At 48.2% G+C, this 26936-nt stretch overlaps 1 protein-coding gene across 7 annotated transcripts in view; it reads left to right on the top strand.

Annotated features, from left to right (window-relative positions):
- The window catches only part of SLCO3A1 (solute carrier organic anion transporter family member 3A1), a 298502-nt gene that overhangs the window by 248781 nt on the left and 22785 nt on the right, over positions 1-26936 (top strand). For 5 of the 7 annotated variants that reach the window (XM_081831623.1, XM_081831622.1, XM_081831626.1 and 2 more), the window contains exons 6-9: positions 4675-4873; positions 7043-7187; positions 19491-19666; positions 23947-24011. In XM_081831623.1, coding sequence (XP_081687749.1) covers positions 4675-4873; positions 7043-7187; positions 19491-19666; positions 23947-24011 — 585 coding nt within the window. The remainder of the gene's footprint in view (positions 1-4674; positions 4874-7042; positions 7188-19490; positions 19667-23946; positions 24012-26936) is intronic. The other 2 variants (XM_081831625.1, XM_081831621.1) reach the window with 1 other exon arrangement.

Here is a 26936-nt window from a genome sequence, read left to right as displayed (position 1 = left end):
GGGGAAGATAGGATGAAGGAAGAGGGAAATCGAGACATACCCAGAAAGGTTAGCAGGCTTTGGTCAGGCACATAAAAAATTAAGAATATCCTTGGCAGCATGAAACACACAGTCAGCAAATATAGAACTTGGAAGCCATACACTCCCCTCCTGACCCCTGCCCACAGCAGACATAATTAATAGATCACGGCACTCCTCCCCAAGCTCAAGCATGGCTTTACCATCCTTCTCAGTAGGAGACTACGGGCATCTGCTTCCACTGTTTGGAGTTGGCATGGTAAGGAAAACCAATCTGACCTCAAGGGAAGCAGCATTACTTACGTGGAGTTAGGAACGTGGCCTCATGACTGATAAGGGAGATGGAAGAGTCAAGAAGGTCGCCCATGTTTCTGGCTCAGACAGCTGGTGGCACCATTTTTGAAACCTGGAAACAGCAGAGAACAATCAGATCCATGGGGGAGATTATGAGATCACATTTGAAGTTGCTGAGTGTGAGGCACCCATGGTGTGTCTCTGCAGCGTCCAGTACTCGGTGGGGGCTCAGCAAGGAGACCCCACTGGGGAATAGAGGTTCTGTTGCGTTGGTGTATGTCCGGGTGGAAGTGGAGGACACGGGAGTGGAAATTACGTAGCAAGAAAGTGAATTGGAAGAGAAGAGTCCCAACCATGAGGAAACACAGGAGTCTGAGGGGAAGTCCGGAAAGAAATCCACAGGTCATGGGAGTCAAGGAAGAGATGATTCCAAGGAGGAAGCAGGCAGCTGCCTGAGTGCACACACAATGAAAGCTGGGTGTCTCCGTTAGCTGCAAGCACTGGGACGTCCTGTGTCAGAGCTGTGTCCCAGACGTGGCCATGGGGAGCCCGTGCTCCGTGTGGAGAGCTGCCTACAAGAGGGAAGGAGTAGTCTGCGGCTGCAGGACACTTTCCCGAAGCTCAGTCGTGGCGCAGAGGAGAGGGGCTCCAGCAGGTGGCCGTGTGTCCATGGAGGGGGAGCGGGGGAGATGGGGCATTGCTAGGAAACATGAGCGGTTTGCTAAGTGGAGGGAAAAGAGCCAGCAGAAGGGGATTTGCAGGAAAGAGAGGGATGTGGATGGACAGCCCTCGACAGAAGAAGAGCTCATAGGTCCTGCCAGTGCAGAGAAGGAGAGAGGCATGAGTCTGGCCACTGAGACTACGGCTAGTATGGCCCTGCATTTGAGAGAGAGCTCCAGCCCCATAATTACCTTCTCTGGTAAGTAGGGGGTCGGATCGTCTGCTGAGAGGAAAGGTCTCCTTCAACACTGCCTGTTTCTTCACCTAATGGCCAATTAGCAAATGCAAAGGTGCTAACCCATCATGAGTCATCAGGAAAACACACATTAAAATCACACTGAGATACCACTGCGCATCCACTGGACTGATAGTACCAAGTGTTGGTGAGGATGTGGAGCACCTGGAACTCTCATGAGCAGCTGTTGGGAGTGCCCAGTGGTGTGAGCACTTTGGACAGTTCCTGGGCAGCACCTATGAAAGCACATTTTTATGCCGGGATATGTCCGTTCCGCTTCTGGGCAGATACCCGACAGAAATGAATGTTTAAGTCCACTCCTTACGATCTGCATATGTAACTGTGTTCAGAGCAGCCTGGTGCATAATGACCCCGACTGGATACAGCCCAGACGTCTGTCAATGGGAGAATGGGTAAATAAATTAGAGAATATTCATACAGTGCTGCCACATAGCATGAGAAAGCAAGCATTTTCATACCTGCCTCAATGCGGATGAATCTGACAGAGTTGAAAGACGTCAGGGACAAAAGAGGACATATTTGTAGGAGTTCAAAGAGGGAAAAGTTAATTAAAGTGATAGAGGCCATGATGATGGGAACTATCATTCCGGGAGGGGGAGGTGGGCAGCCAGTGGGGAGCCTTCCCGGGCTGCTGGAAATGTTCTAAGCTTGATCTGAGCGGTGGTTGGTTATAGGGGTGTTTACAGATGCAAGGATTCATCGGCTGTTCCCTTAAGCTTTGTACACTTCCCAGGACATAATGTATCTCAACTAAAAAAAAAAATTAAAAGCCTACTACGATGACGCAGCTGGATCATAAGGTCTCCTTGGCAACTGCTAGGCTAGCACAAGCCTATTTTTTTTGCTAATAAAGCTTTACCATCCTTTTTTTTTTTTTTTTTGGTCAAGTGTCACTTCCAAGAAGTATTAGCAAAATACAGGCAGCCCTCTAGTACGTGTCTGGCAGGGAGAGGGTAAAGTGGGTCTCTTTATAATTAAAGTCGTAACTTCTTGTTTATACCTTCAGTGTCTCTGGTTTTGCCCTCCAGCAGCCCGGGTTCCTCCGTTTCCTCCTCATTTCTGTGCTACTCTTCTTACGTTCTCATTACATTTGCACAGTTGCCTCGACGTCGGGGCTGTGTTCTATTTCAGAACAGTTTCTATCGACAAACAAATCAATACTCTTCAGGGCAGAAGGTCTCGCCTTCTCGCACCTGTTTCTTTCCCAGTGACTCTGTCTGCCAGGGTGCTTAGCAGGGGAGGACCTTCTCCTGCCATGCAGAGAGGCCACCTGCTGGCCCATCTGTCAGTCCGTCTGTCCGGCAGTCCACACAGGTAGCGTGCATGCACTGCCTCTCCCTGTGTCCTGCTCGGGGCCTCACTCTAATCAGCATGGACCCTGGAGGGCTGGCTGCAACAGGGCTGGCACTGGGCATTCAGGACACAGAGACGGACCCCGGGAGCACCAGGCAAGGCTCGCATCCGAAAGTGCTCAGCTCCTGCAGACCCAGGGCATGGGGCCCATGCAGTCTCCCCGGGGCATCAGCGCAGGGCCTCTGAACCACCCTGGAAGTCAACAAATGGGGCGGGGTCCGGAGAAGAGCAGCACAGATGATGAAGGCGCTGCTGGCGTGGACTTATGCATGGATCTGTGCATAAAGATACAAAGGGCTCAATCTGCATAGTTTAACGTAATGAGGATGGCGTTTCGGGGTAAGTTCTGATAACTGAATGCCAAGGCTGCACATGCAGCAGGGAGGAAGAGAGCAGCCTGATGACGGGTTGGGAGAAAAGGCGCCGAAAGCCTGTTATTGCCATAGTTACCGTCCTCACTAGGTGATGCTCCCCCACGGTCTCCGCTAGGAAATGAAACAAAGCACAGGCCTGCTCTCTGGGCATGGGCATGTCCGCACCAATGTTCATGCACACAGATCCAGCCTGCTGGCCATTTCATCCATCCCGAAAAGAAGCCTTAAGTGCCCACTCTGTGCGAGGCACAGGGAACTGTGCTGGACTGAAGAGGATGGAAAAGGTTCCTGTGCTCGGGGAAGCTGCATTTGAGGAGGGGGAGAGTGAACAAGAAACAAGACCAAAAATGAGGAAGGCAGCTTCAGATAATGGGGAGAACCATGAAGATAATAAAATGGGGTGAGGAATGATGGGGAGCCCCTGGATGGAGTATAGGACTGCTCTAGATGTCATGGTCTGGGAAGGGCCCAGCCAAGGAGAAATGCTGTACAAGAATGTCCCAGGAGAGGGACCAGCAGGTGCAAAGCCTGGGGTTCTGAATGGGTTTGGCCTGTCCCAGGAAGAGAAAGGAGGAGCCGTGGGCCAGGGGTGAGCAGAGAGGGGCACATGGGGGCTAGACCATGAAGGTCATTTCTATACCAAAAACCAGTTAAAATCAAGCATAGGTATTCCAAGAGCATCAGATAATACAGAGATATGTTTTATTTAAATGTGACTTGTGCTATTTTCTTGCAGAGCTCAGCCTTCCTGATTATGTTTTTCTTCCCCTAATATTAAAATTAATTTGCATTCCCTTAGCACATACCAGCTGGTTGATGTAGTCGATTGACCTAGAGGTCTGTTGATTGGCAAGGAGGAGACCGCCTAGACTGGGAAATTGGCCATGCACGGTCTACACGGTGGATAAATGATGCACTGTAATTTAAAGCTGAGTTTTAGATGAAGCAAATCAGGACAGAGCAAAGCCAAACAGGAGATTGGAACCCTAGGATTGAGTCTGGGGTTCTGAGAATCAGAAATAACAGGTTTATGGTCCCTGCTGCCTTGCAGATAGCTCTTTTTGTAAGAAGGGGAGAATATTTATGCCAATTACTCACCAAGAGCTACAAAACATATTGATTGGATGGATGCTCCTTCCCAGGAGGTCTGGGAGCAAGTTAAAATGCCGTCTCCACAGGCTGGTGAGTGCTGGAACCTTTGTGTAAACAGCCACCAGACCTTTCCATGAAGCCCTCCTCAGCTAATGAGGAAAGGGGAGAAAATCCCCAAATGATCTCAAGTCCCCTTTCACATCACTTCAAAAATGCACAGAGAGCACGTGCGTGTTCCCAGTCTGTCTTTGTCTCATGGCGGTTCCCACGCCAGCGTGTCTTTCGCATGAGGATACCTTACTTAGCAAGATTGGTGTATGTACTTGGACTCCCCATAACTAAGTGTTTCCACGTCTGTCTCCCCCAGTTTTCTGTGAGTTCCCGGAGGGCAGAAATAAGGCCCCTCATGGAGACTCGGAGGCAGCTTGGAGGAGGCGGAACTGCAGTGGGGGGTCACTGGGAATGTGGCCCGCGCAGGGCTCGGCCCCCAGCCTGGCACCCATCTGTCTGCGCCGATGGGCCCTACTTCCCCCACTAATGGATCCCGCCCCTCTGTTTTTCTCCCAGGGATGACTGCAATCCCATGTGCCTGCCTGGGGATCTTCTTGGGCGGTCTCCTGGTGAAAAAGCTCAGTCTTTCTGCCCTCGGGGCCATTCGGATGGCCATGCTCGTCAACCTGGTGTCCACAGCTTGCTATGTCTCCTTCCTCTTCCTCGGCTGTGACACAGGCCCCGTGGCTGGGGTTACTGTTCCCTATGGAAACACGTAAGTCCCAGAAATGTCCGCTCCCACCCCTGCCAGCCCAGGGCTGCCTAGACTCATTCTGCATGGTCGGATCAGGGAGCTCTCTTTGTCCCAAGTGGTGACCATGAGTGGAGGGTTCGATGATGCCTCTGTATCTTCCTCCCGGGGTTGAAGAGTCAAATGGACCTTTTGGGTGGAGGGCTCAGACCATTCCACTCATTTTGGCATTTGACTTTAGGAACGATTGAAGATAGATAATACAGATGAATTTTATTTTAAAATTCAGCTTTTTTTTTTTTTTTTTTTGGAGAGGGAGAGAAAGAGAGAGAAAAGTGGGGGAAGGAGCAGAGGGAGAGAAAATCTGAAGCAGGCTCCACGCCCAGCACGGAGCCCGTTGCAGGGCTCGATCTCACGACCCTGAGATCATGACCTGAGCTGAAATCAAGAGTGGGACAACCAACTGAGCCACCCAGATGCCCCTTAAAATTCAGCTTTAAATGAAAGACAGAATAGATTCCAGTCAGTCTGGAAATTATCAGAAGGTATCATCAGGCTCCCATAGTAATTATAGGGTCTCACCCCTAGTAGGTATTGATAAGTACGGGAAGGAGAAGGAGGTGGGGAATAAAAGGAGAAAAGAGGGAGAAGGGAAAGAAGTTGGTTCTTATGGGACACCTTTTTTCTAGTTATTATCCCAAGACTTTGGCCTAGAGTCCAATCAGAATTGCCCCAGAGGGAATTATGGAGAGCGCTTACATGTCCAGCATCAACAGCTGTCCCCTTTTCTGTGTGAGAATCTGAGACTGCTTGGGGATCAGTCTGGAGCATCCAGGCTGCAGCAGAGTCAACCTGCAGGATACCAGTTCCTCCTCATGCCAGTCTCCTCCTCCAGGCAGGCCATCAGGCTTTCTCCGGTAGTCCTGTATCCCAAAGATGCAGGAGAGCCGGGCTTACCTGCCACCCGACAAGGTCAAGCAGGCTGAATGGGAGAACACAGGTGGGGGCAGTTGTCCGTATATTCATGCACAGCCCAGGCACTTTACCACCACCAGGGTCTCTTCTGCCCCCCACCCCAGCCCAGCCCCCATTCCTCCTCCTCCCAAACGTGGCGCCTTCTGGTGTGTGCATGCCATAAGTAACAGCATTTGGAGAGAAAGACCGCCAGCCTTCTGTGCCAACTCTCAAGTAGTAAACTTGTAGTAGTTCAAAGCACAGGGTCTTACGATAATGAAGTTCTTCTTCATTAAAAAAGAAAAAAAAAAAAAAAGGCTCAGAGCCTACAATCCAACTGCTAACTCTGCCCAAATTGGTAGAGCTCCAATCCCCACCCTCCCCACCCCCGCTCTCCCATGTACGACTTAGATAGATTTGGGCAGGCGACTCAGCCTGGCTCTGCCTCAGTTTCCTTCTCTGTCAACCCCATGGGGTCACACTGAGAATAAGTACAATAATGTCCGCAGTACCGTGAACAGTGCCTGGCATGTAAATTGTCAGATATCACCGTCATCGTCATTATGAACCCTAGGAGGCTCAGCTGAAAATAATGGTGCTGGAAGGAGACGATTTCTCTCTTACAGAGCTAAAAACACCCACTCCATCCGTTTCCCCTTTGCAGTTTGCGTGCTTCAGGTAGTTGTGCCTTTAATGATACAAAAGGAAATTTAAAATAACTTGTGTTATTTTTCTCAGGAAGTCGAATCAATCAAACAGACGATAGTTATTGAATCCAGTCTAGTGGTGGTGGTGTTTAAGCATCACAAGGCTTGCTGCGTGCTGGGAGGAGGGAGGAAGCAGAGACGAGGACTGACCCGAGGAGGGGAGAAGTCAGTGTCCGGCTGTGCCCGGTGGTGGTGTGGGGTCAGGGAAGGGGGAGTGGGCTGAGGCTGCAGGAATCACGAGCAGCGACACAGAGGAGGTGGCCCCGAGCTGAGCCTGGGCTGCCCCCAGCCTGGAGGGCACATTGGCGCAAAGGATAAAGAAGAGGCTTCTTCCACTTGCGGCACCGTTATGTACTGCTCTCAGCGGTGGCGCTGGGCTGGTCCTTGTGGGACAGGGAGGGGTGAGGTCGGAGGAGGAGAAGGAAGGGGCGCCAGGCACATCATCACAGCAGAGGGCAGAAGGCTGTCACTGGGGAGATCCAACAGAAGTTGCCCTTCCTCTGATGGGTTCCATGTTTCTTCTCTTTTCCAGCTCAGCGCCGGGCTCGGCCCTGGACCCCTACTCGCCCTGCAATAAAAACTGTGAATGCCAAACCGATTCCTTCACTCCAGTGTGTGGGGCAGATGGCATTACGTACCTGTCTGCCTGCTTTGCTGGCTGCAGCAGCACGGTATTGGTGATTTTCTGACGGGATGGGATGGGGCAGGGGACTCAGGCAGACAAAGCAGCTTAAAACCTGTGGCCAGGGGCTGCAGCGGGCAACCACACGCGTTCCATGCTTTGTGCGCGTGCACCGTGACTTTTTCTCAGCCTCCACTGCGCTCTGGTGGAGGAGCCTCCGTCAGGATGGGAGGACTGCCAGATCATTCAGGCCTTCCTGCTAAATCAAATAGGTTTCCAAAAAGTGTCATGCAGCCACTGAAAGCAAAAATTTCAAAGGAAGCTGTACATATGGAGCCAGAGAACAAAAGATTATGGTTCAAGGTGCTTACCAAGGGTATCAGTGAAACAGCCTGACTCTACAGGTAATGAGCTCCCCATGAACAGAAGTATGTAAAGAAAGGCTAGAAAACCATTTAGAAGACTTCTTCCAAGCCTGAGGACTGACTCTTAAATTTAAGCTCTTCCTTAGTTCCCTTCGCCTTTTTATTCTCTACTAGATACCTCCCACCTTTTTCCATTCCCCACTAAACTTTGTTTTGTTTTGCTTTTTGGTTTTTTGGGTTTGGGGGTTTTGTTTGTTTGTTTTTCCTTCTCCGCTTGAATTGTCCAATTGGCTATCAGCCTACAGTTTTCTCTGTGCTGTGCTCTGCTCTGCGTGAAAACGTGATGCTAAGGGACTAGTCATTAAGTCATGCTGATCCCACCTTCCAGGTGTGTCTCACACCTGCCTGTCGTCTTCATCCACATCCCCACCGTCCTGGTGTGGGCCCTCCTCATCTCTTGCTTGGACCCCTGTGGTATAGTTGCCTAACTGGCCTCACAGCTCAGGGTGGCCCCCTTCTGGTCCATCTTCTCTACTGCAGCCAAAATGACTTCTGTAACACCGCAAAGGACCCCTTCTCGTGCTACCCTGTCACCTACAAGATAAGATCTAGGCACTGCACTGGCTTTGTTATGTGTCTTCAGCACACGTCCTCCATCCTCAGCCACTCCCTTCAGCTCTACTTCCTTTTAGTTTGTGGTATTCAGCTTCCCCTACACAACAGATGTCTTTTTATCCTTCTCTCTCCATTTGGACAACTCCTACACACCTGTCAATACCCTCCTCGAATTCACCCTTCTCTGTGAAGCCATCCCTTTCCTTCTTTATCTTTGGTGCTCTTGCCTCTGCAGTTCCTGGCACTGCAGGAACTGTCTCCGCTGGCGGCTGCTCTCTCATTTCACTCCAGTGATCTGCTGAAAGTATTTGTCATCTGCTCTGATCTGTGAGTTTCCTGAGTGAGGGCTGGCATCCAGAACTGCTCCAGAAATGTCCAGGAACGTCTAGATGAAGAGAAAGATGAGAAAAAGAGGGCTGAGTGGCTGCTTTAAAGGAATTTAGAGTTGTAATTACTTGTTTTTCCTTTCCATATTCTGTATCTTTTGGGAGCGGCAATTTCTCTGAAAGAAAAAAAATCGATCACTTATTTTCATCTCCAAAGATTTCATTTTTCTTTGCTTTTAACATTTAGATTCCTGGCCAGTTATTAACATTTTTCCACAGAGAAAATAAATCACCATGTGGGGGGAGCAGAGGGGAAGAAAAACTGATTTTTTTTAAAAAATTGGATGATAAAGCAATTTCTTTATGTGAGTGGAAATGAATTTAAAAAAAGGGATGAAGCCTTGCGATTGGTTAAAATAAAAACACAAGCTATTCATTTTCCTGACAACAATTTTATTAACATTCTAATACCCAAAAAAGTTATATAAATCAGTTTTGGTTATTGTCCTGTTTCAAGAATTAAATGGACTCTGTATAGGCTGGTGTCCTGAAGCCAAACAAGTCTCTATTCCAGAGCATTCTCTGACCAAAAAAAAAAAAATTGGTCTTAAAAATTGCATTTCCCTTGATCTTGCATGTGCAAGAGTCTTATTGAATAAGAGCCTAACCAGGCTCCTGACTGCTTCCAGCTGCTGAAACAGCAAGCTATGGAATGCAATTATTGGACAGTGAGCTTCTCTGCTTCCCTCTGGACATATCCTTTCTTCACCAGATACCTGCCTTTTCGTCACATTACTGGAGGCCTCGTATTGTCCGCAAAGCAGAGAGGTTCTCCTCCTGCGATTACAAGTCAGAGACTGAGACAGCCGCCGGCCCCAGGGTTGAGTGAGAGTCACGTTTCTCCCCCATGGAGGCAGATGTCGGGATGAATGAGGGATTTGGGGACACAGAGCCATGTGTATCCTGGAAAGGGGCCCTTGTGACAATCTAGCCTTCGAAACACCCGTAACTGTAGAGCTCACTCCAGCAACTTTACCAAGAGCCTGCGTGGTCCAAGCAACAGGCCTTCTGCCTGTCACTCACGGCCCATGACAGCTTGGCCTGAAGTCAAAGAAATCTCAGGCCACCGGCCAAAAATGAGCAAAAAGCAATTTCAGTCTTTTCAATCTCTGCTGCAGTATTTTGAGAAAATGCCAAATGGTGGGTTATATTCCTGGCGCATTCACTCCCTCCTTCGTTCCTCCTTTCCTTCCTGTCCTCGAGTTCCCAGAAAAGCTTTTCCACGACTGAAGGCTTCCTCCACCCTCTTCCCTCTTTCCCTTCTCGTATTATTCCTTCCTGCCCCCCTGCCCAGCCCTGTGCGTCTTACCTCGCTGGTCCTCACAGCAGCCTGAGGATGGAGGTGTGATTTTGTGATTTTTACTCCCTGATTACAGACTAGTCCCTTGCCCCAGTGTCTGACTCGGTGACTTACCTCTTTGGGATTCTCACCTTTTTCCTCCTTGAAAAATACCTCTTCGTTCATACTCCGTAGTCAGGGCCCTCCGCCCACACAGGCTGGCCCTGCTGCCTCTCCAGCCTCAGCCTCCCCACTCCTCCCACCTGCTGAAGAACGACTTGCTGTGTTGAACTTCTTGGGGTTTCCCCGACACACCCAGCTCTCCCTTACCTCTGGGCTCCTTTTGGCAAGCACATTCCTCCATTAAGCCCTTGAGATGCATAATCGTTCTTTACCTGCAGCTGAGAAGCCTCCTCCCTGCTCAGCCCTCTTCCAGGGGTGCATCAGCACCCTGTCCTGCAGGGTCCTCCAGCACCTGCTCCATCCGACAAGGTCTGACCCTCCCACCCCCAGTCGAACAGCTTGTTGACTCCTGGGTCTGCCTCCCTAGGCTCCTGCGTCCAGGGACGGGATTCTCTTGTGGACCCTTGCATTTCTAGTGCCAACCATGGCTCTGGATAAAGGCCCCAGGCTTCCTGAACACCTGGCTGGAGGCCACGTGCTGACCCCAGGGAGCCATGGGTGAGAATACTACTCCCTTGAATAGCGATTGGCAGGCGGGTAGGTTGGCTGGTGCAGATTTCAGTACTAAAGCTCCAGTCCCTGTTCATCCCCCACCCGCACACAGCTTCCATCAGAACCTGTGAAGATTGCCCACAACTCAACTAAATGTGGATAAGTCACCAATCGAATAATTCTGGTTACAGGGGAATCTGGTTAGCATTAGTAGTTTCCTATTAGACTTGCCTTGCTGCCCTAGTTTGGGTTTTGTTTTCTTATTTTCTTACTTCCTATCTCCTTGAGTGAGAGCAGTGGAAGTTTCCAGGACTATGTTTAATATACAATTTCTAAGTCTTCTCATTGCGTATGACCAGGAAGGGTGACAAAAAAGATTGCGAGTTAATTTCATAAGCTTCCTTTGGCATGAATATATTGTCCAGATTGTTTCTGTACCTTTCACTCTCAGAAGTAATTATTCCAACGGAAAGCATGTTGGTATGAGGCTGACTGACTGCTGCAAGTTGTAGCCTTTTGATGTACGGAATAATTGAGTAGAAACAAAAAAAAAAAAAAAAAGAAAAGCCACCAGTAGAACGCTGAAAGTCAATCCAAGCCCAGCACCGCAGTTTGTAGGAGACTAATGATAGATCACTAATCTGTCTCCCCACGCTGGCAACAGATACGTGTCTGGCACCTGTTTGAGTGGAGCCCTGAGTTGGTTCTGTGGAGGGCTGGGGGGGGGTCCATGATGGATGCATGCAGGAAGCTTACTGTTGACTCTCATGGATCTCAGTCCTGTCTGCATATTAGGATTGCTCGAGAACTTTTAAAATCTGAGTCCTGAGCCTCATCCTTAGAAACTCCGGTTTCTTTGTTGTGGGGTAGGATCCAGGCATCAGTAACTTTTTAAAGCCCTCCCCCCGCCAAGTGTTTTTGTACGTAACAGAGTTGAGAACCACTGTTCCCCTCCAGAGTGTCTCCACCTCGGAACTGCTGACATACGGGGCTGCGTTGTTCTTTGTTGTGGGGACCATGGGGCTCTGCCCATCAGATGCCAATAGCAAGCCCTGCTCATCTGTGAAACCACCCATGTCTCCAGATACTTCCGTAGGTTCTGCTTGGGGGCCAAATCCCCCACAGTCGAGAACCACTGCTCCAGGAGAAGGGATGGGTTCCTAAAATTGTATCTTTCTAGAAGCAGTGTCTGAGCGGACACTGAGCATCCAGCCTTCAGTGTCCTTTTCCTTCCCACCTTTATGTGTTCAAGCACTGGAGAAAGTAAGCTGGTGACTGGAGGTGCCATATCAACATATTACAGAAGAAGCAAACTGATGGCTTCTACGCCCTCTCTGCCCCGTACATGGGCTTATTGGGGTCTGAACCAAGGTTTAAACGGTCTGTGCATTTCATACACAAATCTGGATTTCTGGCCTCTCTGTAAAAGCTGGATGAGAACTGACCTGCCCCTTCACCCCCACAGGGCAGCAATTGCCTGGAGCTGAGAAATGGTCGAACCTGCAGACAAGACATCTGATCCCCCTTAGCCACAGTCTCCGCCCCTGACCACCCCTTACACTTGCGCTGGTTTTCTTCTCTGCTTCCTCTTGCCCTCGAAGGTTTGGAGTCTGCAAGCTCTCTCATAGAGCCTGGCCTCGTTGGCCAGAATGGATTTAAAAGTCTATATTCATTCAGGCAATGGCTTGTCAGAAGACGTGAAGATTCTGGAATCAATCCCAACTAGGGCGATGTCACCCTGAACATCTAATATATCTCAGGCCCTGGACTAGGCATTAGAGATACAGAGCTGGAAAGGTAGGAGCTCATGTTTACGATGAGATGAGATGTAACGTATTGATAGAATTGTGTACAAAGGAACACCCATGAGCAACAGCTAACCTATTAAGCGAAAAGAGCATATTATAAAACAGTGTACAGATTATGATCCCTTTTAGTAAAGAAAAGGAAAAATCTAAATATGGGAAGATCTATACAGAAGATATATAACATTACCTCTGGCTAGGGGCTAAAAAATTAATTTTTATATGTTTCTTTCACGATTTCTGCCTATTACTAAATTGTTCAAAATGCACATGCATCCCTTTTTCAGTAAGGAGAAAACTTTTTTATTAAGGAAATTAATAATAACCCGACATTTAAGGATAGGTGGTTACATTCTAAGAGAAGGAAGCAGACACGTGGGGAGATCAGTGAGCCTAGAGGGAACCAGGAATTAGTTTGGGGCAGGTGAGGCTGGAAGGGAGGGGTGCGGTTATTTTCCCCCCAGAGGAGGAGCAGTGGTGGGGTCCTTCTCGTGAAGGATGAGTGGGCATTCGGCGGTGGAGAGACACCGAAGGACATCACAGCGTGCGCTGTGTGTGTGCACCCTGGGGGGTGGCGGGGAGGCTTGGACCCTGTGCTCTGGGGACAGGTTCCACTTGGAGGAGAGAGAGAAAGAGGGAGAAGCGTAGGGGCCCAGTGCTCATTCCCCATTCCTGAGCATGAGCCACATCCTTCCCCTTCTGTGTTCTGCCCACACTTCCTGCCTGAGGTGGCTGGAACAAAGCGTGGGCCTTGCCGCTCCCCAAAGACCAGCCCTTTCCTCCCCTCCTGCAGGAGATAATTAAGGCTCTGCCCGGATGTGCCCCAGCATCTGTCTTACAGGTTCTGGGAGCGAGAGGTGGATGGAGGTCTTGCTTTCATCCCAGAATGTTTCTCCCTGGCCATTATCCTTCAGCTAGTGACCTTGAAAGGGAACATGAGAGTCTATTTCTTCTTGCAGTTTTTCAACATCCCCTTTGCCTTGAGGCACATGGGTTGCTGGTGCTCTCTGTGCTGAGCTCTGAGGTCTTTACCTAAAATACCAGCTTGGGTTGGGCCAATGCGGTGAAGAGATTCTAAGCTACAAAAGGACAGTAATGAACAACAGAAGAGGGTCTGAGGGACTTGGCCGAATCATGAGGGAGTCCGTAGGTGTCTAGGACGTATAGGAGCTCATTGCCCCTGGAAGGAAAATGTCCTGATCTGTCCCTCCCTCATTAGGATGTCATGCACAAGGGATCCAAGGTCTCAGAGGCAGCCTCAGGACCAAGCACTACACATCTCAGCACTCTTGGTGGCAAACTCCCCTCCAAACTACAGAACGAGGGTCCGGCTTTTAATCGAAATTGTCATTTCTGCCTAGGAACTGAATATGTTACAGAAAGAAAACCAGACAGAGTATTCTAGAATGTTGGGAGTAACTCTCCAGCTTTCAATCCAGGAGGCTCTCAGTACACCTGACCTCATCACCCCTGTACCTGTCCCCTTGGAAAAGTCATCTTTCAACCTACAAATCAGTGTTATTTGTACGATTAATAGCAGTTGATGCGTCGGTATTACATGTAGGGGGAAAAGACCCAAACACAAACAAGTTCATTTGCCAGTATTTTTGAAACATTGCTGAGAAGTATTTTTTTCCTTGTAATATGAGCTGTCAAAATAGCATGCTTATGATTTCCTGCATCAATAGAAAATTAGCCCCAGATTCCAAAGAGTAATTTTTCTATTTTCATGGTCTCCAGCTTTATTGTAATTATTTATTCCCATCATTCTATGTGAATAGAAACATTTCTCAGTGGAAATTAATGACTGAATGTGGAATACGAGTACGATTTCCAGTGAGTGTGCTACTCTTCTTCATTGATTTCTTCTTTATTTTGTAATGTTCTGGAGTTCTTCATTTTTTTTTTTTTTTAGTAGATGATATATTTGTATTGTTCAGAAATCAAAAAGTGTAAAAAAAAGAAGTGGAAACTCTCCTTTCCACCACTGTCTTCCGTTCACCTACCGTTTGACCCCACCACTCTGCCAAGTAAAGTAATGAGTGCTTTTAGTTTCTTGTATATCCAACTGGCATTTAATGCATCTCTAAGGTCTTTCTTATTCTGTACCTTGTGTGTGAGGCTTTCGTTGTTAATACTTTATGTTGGTGTTCTTTCTGTGTCAGTACACAAAGAACACTCTCGTGCTTTTTCACAGCTACGTAATCTTCCGTTGTGTGGATCTGTTGGAGCCTATGTAACCAGTCCCTGTGATGGGCATTCAGATTGCTGCACAACTTTAGGTCTTGCAAACATCGTTGTGTCTCTTGGAGTTCTTAGGTCATGTTATGCCCAGTACAGGTCTGCCTATAGGATAAGTTCTTACAGAATTTCCAGGTCAGTCCCACTCTGTCCTCTGGGTCAGCACTGGTACCAGATATTGCCAGGCCAGCTCCTCTGTGAGCACAGTGGTCATCTGATTATCACCATGATAGATCAGGATGCACTTATTTCCAGGAAAGCCAGACCCCGCCCCCACCCCACCTCACCTCAATATATGACACCAGACAGAGAATCCAGCTCCCCTGGAGACAGCAGAGACTGCATTCCCTCCCACAGAATGGCAAACTGGGAAGACATTCCTTTGAAACGGGGATGGAAAACTGGGCATGTTGCAGGTCAGGAGTGGTAAGCCAATCTCCTGGAGCCTGGTGTACTTTCTTACTAGTTAAATATATCAGGCACTGGCCAGGAGTGCATTGGGTTTACCACTTCATTCAGGCCGTGATGGTCTACAGGTGGGTTTTGAGACCTATCTGAGACTGGCCCGAAGGGACTGTTGCATCCAGACAGGGTGAGAATTCAGATCCCAGCCCTCTATCATCCCTTCAGTAGAGTGGATCGTTCTGTCACACCCAGGTCTGCTCTGTATTTTCCAGCTTCCTGCTGCTTGGAGCTTTTGCAAGTTTAGGAGTTCCCACAGAGACACCCGGTTAATACCAGCAGAAGGGCTGTCGCCCCACTTCCTTTCTATCTGGGATGGTAGTCTGAAACCCCATTGGTGGAAAGTCATCTCTCGCAATTATGGGAAAGGTGAAACTGTGTGGTCCTCATCTGCGGTTCTTTCCACCACATGTGGACGTGTGGGTGGAAGTTTCTTCCCAGACAGCTGCCTCAGCAGTCAGAGTCCCTGCACCTCCTTTAGCATATGACGTCCAGGCCCATCTTTTGTGTCACCTAAGCCCAAATGAAGGATGTTCCCCATCTCTTGCCATATGGCCACAGGCTTAGCATGTTCCCTTAGATACCCCTTGGAAGGGTTGCCCAGAATTCCCAGCTGCCCCCCAGACCGTGGGGCCACCCAGTGGTTCCTGGTCATTGTGTCAGACTGAGTCACCTGCCCAAAAAGGAGACCCATCCAAGTCCCTGCTCGGACCCTCTGGCTTACCTCCTCCCCAGCCTCTTCAGCCCTTCTCGAATAAATTAAGTTAAATCTGAATAAATAAATACAGGTTTGCCCAGAACCTCTGGGAGGGACCCACCCATTTGCATCTTCTTTCCTCGGTGCCAGTAAGCCAACATCTTCGCTGGTTGTATTGCCCACTTCTGCTCTTCTGGTATTAATGACCTTACAAGTGCCTCGTTTTTGTCCAGTCGGCCTGAAGCTGCCCTTGGCCTGTTTTTGTCTCATCCCTCTCCCTGGCTTTGTGCACTGTCACGTCCCTCCCTTTGTCTCGGCCTCAGATCCCATGGTGGCTCAACTCTGCTGTCCACTCACTCCATCCCCGGGGCATTGGCTTCATGGACACATTCACCCCCTGGACCAGGAGGGCCGGGCAGTCGCTGTGTCAGACAGTCTGAGAGAAAGCGGTCTCTCTCGATCCCACGCCATTAGGGGCAGGAGCACAGACCGAATCCGGAGTGGATCCATTTCAGAAGGGGTTTTTCACTTCTCAGAGCAGAGAGGAACCAGGCAGTTGCCTTTTATGGTAAATATAATGCAGTCGAGCCCTAGTCCAGGTATTGGGCAAAAATCTATGACTGAGCATAGGTCCCAGCTACAGATTACTTTTTAAACTGAAACAAAGCTCACCAATCACATGGTTCATTCACCGGGTCCTGGCCCTGATCACTCAGTTCCAGTACTCACATCACATCTCTAAGAGGCTGAGTTGGAGCTCACTTCTTAGGATGCTTGACGAGGCAGGACCACAGCCATCCCCAAGGGGCCTGTTCCTCATTTATACCTGAGCACTCTTTGGGTCCATGTGGGTCTCAGCCCACCCCCCAGACTTGGACCTCTCTTTTCTCCCAGGCTACTGCAGGAATCAGAGACAGAAGGATTTGAGGGTTTGAGAAGGATTTAGGATACAGTGAAATGAATAGGACTTGAGATCTCTTCATTTGTTTGATAAATAGCTCTTGACTCCCTGTCATGAGCCAAGCCCTGTCCCCTAGAGCTGAGGATAAATTAGGGAGCAAAACCACAGTCGTGTCTGGCCTCACTAGCCTCATAGTCATGAGGAAGACGGATCAGACGTGGGAGTGAGGGTCGGGGTCCAGAATTACCACCCCGTTTCCAGAGAGTTAATAGGGTACCACTTCTCAGGCAAGAGTTGCAGAGGGAAAGGAGGTTGGGGCGGGGGATGTGCATCTGTCAGGGTTTGGTCAGGAAAACAGCACCCACAAGTATGCTGGAAATAAAGAATTTAGTGTGGGAATCAGAGCTACTGTGAACATGGGGGAGTTGGGGAATTACAATCTGGGAGGAGTGAGATGAAGGATCAGAGCACGGTTACTCCATCCCCAGAAGCACCTGCTCAGGTGGGTACGTGGGGGCTTGTGGGAAAATCCCAAGAAGCTGTGTTCACGTGGTTGCTGAGTGAGACGAAGGGGGTGCTGGCCATATCAGCCGGCAAACAGCCACATCAGTAGTTGTTGTCCTGTTGTCAGCAGGACAGGCAGAAACGAGGGGGGTGTAAACACAGATGCTAGGGCCAGCCAGCACCTTCTGGGCACCTCCACAGGTGTGATGTCATCCCTGTGTCTGACCTTCTGAGGTAGCAGCCTCTGCTTCACATCTGCCTTCTAAATTGCACCCGCATCGTGCCTCCCCCATCTAGCCCTCACCCCTGCAGGGAAGGGGCTTCTAGGGAAATAGCTCCCAGCGTAGAGGGCGGGTAGCGCCAAGCTGACAGTGCAGAATCCGGCTCTGGGCGTTTGTTTTGGATTCCTCATGGAGATGGCAACGTGCTCAGAGCCCTGGGGCAGGATGAATCAAGTGGGTCTGGGAGGATTATGGGCTGTGGAAGCCAGGGACGGGTGTGGTTCACAGGCATGCACTCCTGAGGGGGCTCCAGTAAGAGAAAAGTGGGTGGTGGGCTCAGGATATGGATCGGGTTCCTGCCTGTGGGGGACAGAAGCCAGCCCAGCCCGAGTGAGGGGGAGCTTGGGGGATGAGGTGGGGGTGGTGAGTGTAGACAGCTAGCAAAGTGTGGTTGTGAAGTTGGAGTCTGAGGAGGGGAGGGAACAGTTTTCCTCAACCCTGAGTAGGGAGAGAAGTGACATTTTAAGTTCTAGGTGGGGGGAAGTCCTGCCTCCTGGTAAACGCAGGGGAAGAGCATGACATATGTGCTCCAAAACCATCTGCTAAGCTTCACCTGCTGTGTCTCAGCTCTGTGAAATGCTCAGGAGAGTGTGTCTCAGACTCCGTCCTCCTCCCAGGAGCCATGGAGGTCTCCTCCAGCCGTGTGCTGAAGGTCCTGCAGCGGGGTGTGGAGCGTGTCGTCATAGAAGGAGGTGCCGGCTCCTCGGGGTGCACAGAGGGCCCCGGCTCAGAGCCAGCTCAGCAGGGGGATGCCTCCCAGAAGGAGGAGGTTTTACAGAAGCCCTAGGAAGCCCCCAGGCAGAGGTGTGTGGGAAGGGGCAAAGGGCAAGGCTTCAGCACCTCTGGGGGAATTACAGGAAACGCCACAGGGTACAGTAACCGGCTGTTTACACAGAGGCACCTGCTCTGGGCACAGCTCTTAGGAAGAAGGGTCCAGCCCCACACCCTGTCTGTCCACAGCTCTGCCCCGTGGATAAAAGCCCCTGTGCAGGGCACAGCCGTATGAGGTGGCCCTGATGGGGCAGGGACGGGCAGCACCTAAAGGGCCTTTGGACACCCCTGAAAGCAACCCCATGTGGCTTGATGGGATGAGAAAACCCCCTACCTATGCTGTGTTCTGTGGGAAGAGAAAAGAAGGCACAGGGAGGATGGAGAGGAACGAAGACAGGCAGGAGGAATGTGAAAGCCAGAGGGGATTTGTTTGACCCTCAGGAGGATTTTCCTTGGCGTGTGCTCTGAAAGCCAAGCAGTCCCAAGAAGAAAAGCAATGAATCATTTATGACTGTATTCATTAAAGGCCTCTGCACTATTATTATCAAATCTTAATTGGCTTGGCGCTTGCTTGGCACTCTCTCCCCGCCCCTGCTCCTCCCTTTGCCATCAGAAATTCCTCTGATGATGGAGGGACCAGACCGCGCCCGGGGGCAGGGGCAGCTGGGCAAGGATCCACCCACAAGATCAAATGGAATGCAGTCCCCCCCCTTTTTTTTTTCTCCTTGGATCAAGAATTAATAAATGTGTCTGGTTTGGGCTTTAGCTCACTGCCCGGGCGTGATCTGCTCCAAGCTCCTGGCACCTCTTAGCCCCCTTTGCTTACCCTGCCATGTGAGAATGTTCCCATTAAGTTGCCCCCTCCGGTGGCCCCCCAAGAGCAACGACTTCGTGCATGACAATGCATGTCCTTTGTTCCAAGTGCCACACTGGGCGTCGAACCAGCAACAATATGCAGGTTACCTGATGTACTTCTTCTAATACATTTCGTTGATATTATCACTGCATAAAAGAGAGGACAAATTGGCAAGTAATTATTACGTTAATTTGGCAATGTTTTATCCTATTGTGGAGGCACAGTTTCCTTTCTAATTGTTCTTGGCGGGGGGACCCATAAGGGTACAGCTTATTGAGGGATTCTGGAACGTGGAAATGAAACACACAGGAGATAGGGCATGGGCTCTCCTCCCCGTAAATATTCCTTTATTTGCATGTGTTTTGCAGCCTCCTTAAGAAGCTAACTCGTTTATTCAGGCCTAATTAATGGAATGCCGCAGAACGCATGATTAGCCTGTGACAGCTGCAGCTGATGGATGGCTTTGGGTTCGGAAACGGGAGATGCCCCCAGTTAAAAGGGCTGAATACTTGCATTTCAGAATCTCACCGGCTGTGCGTGCCTCACGACTGTCCCACCCGAGAACACGACTGTGGTTCCCGGAAAGTGCCCCAGTCCTGGGTGCCAAGAGGCCTTCCTCACCTTCCTGTGTGTGATGTGTGTCTGCAGCATGATCGGGGCAATGGCGCAGACACCCTCGGTCATCATCCTTATCAGGTAAGCTCAGACCCAGGGACTGGCGAGCCAGCCTCGCCTCTCGCCCTGCCCCTGCCTACCTCGTTGGGTGTCTGCAGTCCTCAGGAGACCAGAACGTCGGGTACTGTGTGAGTCTCACAGGCCAGCTTCCCCAGGCTGATAGGGATCCGTTACATTGGCCAGGGACCTCACAAGAAACCAGAAATCGTGGCCCAAGGGAGATGATGCACTTTCATATCCTCCCAAGAGTAGACTCTGCAGGTGATTATGAAAGGATCTTTGGTCCCGCATTGACTTTTACAGAGAGCAGCATCGTTGGAGTAAAACAAAAATGGCATTGGACTAGCCAAGTCCTCAAGTCCAGCTCCCGTCCAACCACTGATCAGCCACATGATCTTGGGCACATTTTCCCCTCAGACTTGTTTCTGAATGGGGGCCGGGGAGTCATTGGTCCTGCTCGCCTCCGGCACTGGTGTGGGTCCCATTGAGACCATGGGTGTACCAGAAGTGACCGCTCTTGTATAAATAGATGGCTGGAGAGAGCACCCATAGTGTGTGGCTCCCCGTCTCTCGGGACCTGTCCTGGGGGCAGGGGATGTGCCTCCGAGGTGAACTATGGCGTCATCTTCCGAGTAACTTGTACACTTGCCAAGTCACCTAGAGTTGTGTGAGGAACCTAGAAGTGGAATGCTCCATAACCCAGTGTCTACTGAACTAGAGGAAGCGACACCAAACACAGACAGACCCACTTTACTGGGATGCGGCCAATTCACTCCTAGGGGGTAGGAATACAAGTAGGAACACAATGCTTGAGTGTGACCTGTGCTGACAATGCACATCCCCAGCTGCTTTATCCACCTCCTCTCTCTTTCTCCCCATGGCCACCACATTTCCCGATCTTGGTTATGAATTCCTAAGGAAGAGCATTTCTACAAAGTGCTTATATAAGTGCTCGAGGAGGTCATTAGCAAAGCCTTGTTAATGTGCAGAAGCATTAAGGCAATAATAACAGAGTGCCATTCTATACTTACTAAACTTGAGAAATCAGTGTTAAATATTCACACCCAGTGCTTGCAAGGCTGCAGCAAAACTGGTCAAATCGCATACTGCTGGTGGGATTGAAAAGCCTGTCGCTCCAATTTTCAAAGAAGCAATAGAGCATTGTGAATCAAGAGTCATAAAAATGTTCAGATTTTTTATGAGGTAACCCTACCTCTCACCACTTAGGAAAATACTTCTCTACCAGAAAAACAGCTCCACGCTGACAGATTTTTATTACAATGTTAACTATAATAGCAGAAGAACCTGAATTGGAATAATGAATTAAATTATAGTACTGTACCATAGCTCAATGGGATAATGAACATTCTTAAGAATGTGAAAAGTATTTGTGGAATGAACTATTGCATTTAAATTATATATGGAGGTTGATTATATATAATATGCATGTGGACAAAACCCATCAGGCCCTAGGTATGGGTCTGGGGTAGCCGCATTATGGATAACTTATTTTTCATTATTAGAAATTCCTGTGAAGTTATATTGTGTTGGTCACACACAAAAGGCACCAAGGTGCAGGAAGAATGACCTTCATGACAATTAGCAGTGACTAGTCCCCTTCCTCTGCTCCCCATGATTTCTGTACAAAGAGCCAGCTCACTGTTTGTGACGGGCAGAGCAAACACAGAAAGTTGATATCTTAATCACTTCCAAGTCCCAACTTGATAAACAGGTCTTGGAGATTTTCAGGAAACATTTGATTCCTTCGCATAGATCAGCAACATATGATCTACATGACCTAGGTTGGGCCTCAGCCACCCCGTAATTCCATGCTCTGCTGGGGCCTGCTGGAGGCACAGGCTCACACGTTGGGTCCATCGAGATGACCGGGGTAGCACCTTATTCTGTCACCATCCCTGTCCACTATGCCATCATAGCTGTTCTAGACAGACACGAGGGCATAGCCTGGGCCACAGCCCAGGTGTGTGCCAGTCCTTACCCTGTCCCAGAGTGATGGCCCCACTGTAGTGAGCAGAACACCCGTAGCGAGGATATAAGCTAACCCCCACTGCGCCCTTTTTGGAGCCAGCGCTGGGCTCCTGTTTTAATGACGTGTTTACATCCTTATTAGCATCCCCCTTCTACAGATGGGGAGGTGGAGGCTCAGAGAATGGTTAAGCAGTATTCTCAAGGTCATCAGCTCGTAAGTTGTAGACCTAAGCCCCCATCCCTGGCCTTGCCCAGACCTTTCAGTAACATTCAGACCTGAACCTTCCATTTCTGCATAACTAGACCTGAGAAGGAAGACTCCCTCTGGGGGAACCAGTTCCCCAACAGGATATGAAGGGAGATCTTAGCCCCTTGCTCATTTTATTCCTAATGACATGAGAGCTGAAAGGAAAACAAATTAAAAGTGGTAAGTATTCTAGCTCATTATGCCAGCATGTTTTCTTGAAAAGGAGAATTTGCTTTTATTTGGATGTCTTTCAATTCAGTACCTTCAAGTGAATGTGCAAAAACCAGAACCATGGAGCTGAAAATAGCTCCAAAGAACTTGGATTTTGAAACATGTATATTCTAAAGAGAACTGGCTGTGGTTCTGTCCAGAAATGCTGATCTCATTGTTGATGTTGTTCAGGTATCTTGTTTCAGCATCCAGAGAGTGGCTTTCCCATCACTCAGAGAAAGTCTTGACCTGCTGGCCCGTATTGCACTCTTTATAATTGAGAGGAAATGGGTATTTCCCCAAGAATAACACATTTTTAGTTTTCACTGAAAATCTTAGAACTAGGGCAAAGATTGTAAAAACTACATCCATGTTCCTTTTGGTTTGATGGTGTCCTTTGACCACTCTTCCAAGAAGCCAAAGACATGCCCACCTGAGGCTCGAACCACGTGGTAGGTCATTGGAATGGATGGCATTGGATGGTGAGATGAATGACCTCTGAGGTCATATAAGAATATAATTTTAGCCACTAAATCCATAGTCGGATTATGTATCCTGGGTATTAGATATCCTAGTGGACTTAGATATCCAATGGTACTTTGTTTCTAACATTTATTTTCTACAGAACTGATTGCCTAGGTCCTCCCTGTGTTGCATGGGTCTTCCAGGTCTTTCAGCCATATTGAAATGCTCCTGGTGTTTCCAAAGGCTCAGCCACACCGGACTCGTTCTAGGCCTAGCCAAGTCCTTCCAGGAGTCATAGTCGTGTGCTTACCTCTCCATCTCCCCTAGGGACTCATGATGGCAATAGCATAAGGGGAAGTTTCTCTGCCAGTGGTGTCCAGGATGACCTGCAGCAGGTGTGCATGGAGTCGGGCAAATAGTCTACCTTCACAGCCCCTCACCACCCCACTAGAGATGGGGCCAGCCTGGGTCATGAGTGAGAGACATGTGCCTACCCCTCCACCCACTTACATATTACTCAGCATATCATCACTGCACTCATGGTGAACAAGATACAAATTGTCCCTTGACTCAAGGAGAGAGGACAAACACTGAATTAATACGAGTTTTAAGAGTAAGAGGCATTTCAAAAGAGATGTGTTATCAGCTGTGAGGGCCCCTTTATCTGGAATTGGTCACCTTTCCAAACCTCCTCTACTGTCATGCTCATCCCAGAAAATGTTATATTCTGAGAATATTCTAGAAAATGTGCAAGAGAATCATTCTAAGGGACTGTTGTAGATAAACCAAAGCCAGGGTGATTGAGTCAGTTCAAAACAAAGAACCATGACTCTGAAGGTACTTTTCCAACTTAAAAGGTACTGACACTGGATATAGATGAATGGGTTATTTTGCAAGTGGTCCATCTGCGGTGTCAAACCATGCTCGTCTGGATGATTTCACAAAATAACCTGAGAAGGTCGAGGGTGTTCATGGTGCTGGCTGTTTGTGAAGCTAGAAGAGAAATGGTCTTCCTAGTTGATATTTCCCCAATACATGTGTGCTACCAACTTAAGATGTTTTCCTGTCCTGGCAAAAGCAAAACGCCTTTAAAGGAAGACTTTAGGGACCACATTTGCATGTCTTTTTTCCAATGACAAGATTAGCCCTGTTATTAAAAAACACTTTTAAGTTCCTAAACTTATCTTGTCACTGCAGTTAGTTGTTTTTCAGACTTTAGGCAGAGAAAGCCGAATGAATGAATGAATGAATGAATGACCAACCAACCAATCCACCCACTAATTTCTAAAGAATGGCTCTGATGGACAGCAGTGGATGACTCTGGGGTCTGTTAATTAAAGCGGAGTGGTAAGAATCTTTTCCTTTCTTCTCTTCACCTCTTTGCACGTAGGACAGTCAGCCCTGAACTCAAGTCTTACGCCCTGGGAGTCCTGTTCCTCCTCCTTCGTTTGTTGGGTATGTATGCTCTCTTTATTCCCTCAATAATGAATTGGATGCTTATGACCAGGTGAGTAAATATCCGTGACTTTGTCCCGTTTCTTGAGCTTGCCTTTTTTTTTGTCTATGAAGTTTAATAACTATTAGTAAACAAGAGAAACTTTAAATCTGTACGTTTTGCTCTGGATTTAGACCTGTTCTCTCTCTCGATACTGCAAAGTTTTCATTTATATAAACTGTCTCTGTGCCACACTGAATTCTCAGTGGCATAAGAAGGGGAAAGTGATGGCACCAAAGGGAAAGAAAACATTTGATGGTGTAACGTGGCTCCCTCATTAAGCAAACCCTGGGCAGCTCATGAAATGCTTCGTTTATGGGGCTGCCAGCTGGGACAGAGAGGCGTTCTTACAATGCCTCACAAATGGAAACTTTGCACCCTTTAAATTTTTCCAAACTGATTGAGTTTATTTACCTTGGGTTTCCAGGATGGGGCAAATGTGACCTTCATGCTATAGAGCGTAGATTCCAAGGTTTGGTATGTATAAGGAATTAAGTCTAACCCTCTCATTTTTAAAATGAGAAAACAGAGCACGGGAATATTCCATGGTTCTCCCAGGGTCCTAGGACAGGCTTAGGCGAAGCTGGAAAGGCCAACCAGGTAACCCAGCTGCCAGGCATGCCCCACCCTTCTCCCTGTAGACCTCTGTTGCTTTATGAACGTCCCTTTGCCAAGGCCAAGATCAAAGCAGGGGAACTTTTTTCCCTTGAATAGTAGTGGCATGGACATTCTATGGTAAATAAATGTGCAAAGGGAGATAACCATGGCGTGTATTTTTAGAGGAAAAATTAAACTTCTCATTCTAAGTGTATCGCTGTGGATGAGCACAAAGACTCAACTATAGAAATGTTTATGAAAATGTTTGTAAAAAATGAAAAAATTGGCAACCACCCAACTGTCCAACAGCCGGGGAATTAGTTACATCCATTATGATCCAGAATCCCAGTAGGATTTATGGCCTCCTCTAAAATTCTGGAAAGTATTTATAGACTTAGAAAGGGTGCAGGACATGTAGAGGGGGAAGAAAAGTCTGTAATATACTATATACTCAAGTGTTTTTAAAGTATAAACGTGGAAAATATTAGAAAGCTAAACACAAACGTGGTATGTTATTGTCTGAGTAAAGAACATGTAAGTCATATTTTCTAAATGTGTTAAAATTTTGTATGAATATGTATGTGTGCCTGTTGCTTTTATGATGGGATGAATTCCTGTATAATTGGTATATGGAAGAAGAACATTCACCCTTAGAACATTCATAAGGTCCTCCCTGGGGAATGGCGAGTTCTGGGCAAATGCCCCTCCTCACTTCCCTTCTCTGTCCGTAGCAAAATATTTCCAGTGGTTTGCTGTGATCCTTCCTCCCATGCCCAGGACAAGGTCTCAGCATCCTCTCGACCATTATCAATCCATGGATGTTGGTACACATAGGGAAACTTAAATGGCATTTATTTCTTATTTTGATCTTGCAGAAATGCTCTAGGTATGAAGATACCAAGGTAAGACAAGTTCAGTAGAAATTCAAACTAAAACATTTAGGCCTCCCTGGAAGTTGTAGTGGCTTGTAGAACTCTGTAACCACAGGGTAATCATTATGTGTTTTTTTTTCTTCTCCTCTGGAGGGTTGAGTATGCACTCATCATAATGCCTCACCCCTGCCGCCCTGATTTGGGTAGATAAAGGAGTGTGTAACATCAGATAGCAAGTTGTGGACCCTTATTTCTATAAATGGTAAAATCGTTTCACATACACATTCATTCAACAAACTAATATTTATTGAGCACCTAATGGGTTCAGACTTCCGTGGACCATACCCAGGTAAGTGGGCACAGCCCTCGTCCTGGGGGTCCTTGGGCAAGCTGACCAGGGAAGGTGGGACTCCCCCATCTGTGGAGTTGCTCTAGGGGAATCTCTGCACCTCTAAACAGATGCTAAAGACTCAGTATAGCTGGTAAAAAAAAAAAAAAAAAAAAAGTTACCCTTTAGAATAACTTGATAGCACAAAACGAAAAAAAAGATTGTAAAATATTTCTGAAATGTTAATGAGAATTACGGCACAGTTGAAGACAGAATGGAAAATTACAGAGCTCGTATAATGTGACACCGTTAAGATCATTGTATATTGCCCTAAAGCAGTTCTACTGTTTGTACGTCTGCCCCAGGAATAATCAACCAGGCATTATCTAGAATAGTATTTTTCAACTTCTGTGACTGATCCCCAGCAAGAGATAACATTTACATTATGGCCCAGTACGCACATACATATGCATTAATATAGCTGAAACAAAAATTTCACAAAACAATACCCTTAATATGTATGTATTCTGTTCTATTCCATGCTTTTAAAAAGTTGGTCATGACCCACGATATTGATTTTGTTTCCCGTTTATGGGCCACAAATCACAGTCTAGAGAACTCCACTCTAGCAGGATACAATAGCTTCATCTTTTACTTAAAAGCAGCTTATCAAAGAAGTCTTTGCAATTGCCTGATTCCATTTCCTGCAGCACCCAGTAAGATTAACCACCATTACTGTTAATGAGGGGTCAACCAAGAAATCAGATTCCACGACACTGTCGGCCTCTGTGATTGGCCCTGTGTGGGTAGTGGGAATTCAGTGGAGCATCACGGTTTGGTGTGACAAGATACATGATGGCGTCAGCATGGGTGCAGTGGGGACAGGTGGAAGAGCCACCAAACCTGGTCTTGGCAGGGGTGTGGGTCTGAAACCATGTGATGTCCACCTTAGACATGAAGACTGAGCGAGAGTTATGTAGATGAAGAAGGAGAGAGTGCTTTATAGGGAGGGCCTTACAGAAGTAAAAGCCTGGGAGGGAGCATCATGTTTGGGGCTGCAGGAAGCCCCATGTGGCTGGCGTGTGCGG

This window comes from Leptonychotes weddellii, chromosome 9 (assembly GCF_054177405.1).
Source record: "Leptonychotes weddellii isolate Sample4059 chromosome 9, ASM5417740v2, whole genome shotgun sequence".
Taxonomy (NCBI): domain Eukaryota; kingdom Metazoa; phylum Chordata; class Mammalia; order Carnivora; family Phocidae; genus Leptonychotes; species Leptonychotes weddellii.
Note: the sequence above shows the minus strand (reverse complement) of the source record. Positions and strands in the feature narration are given on the sequence as shown.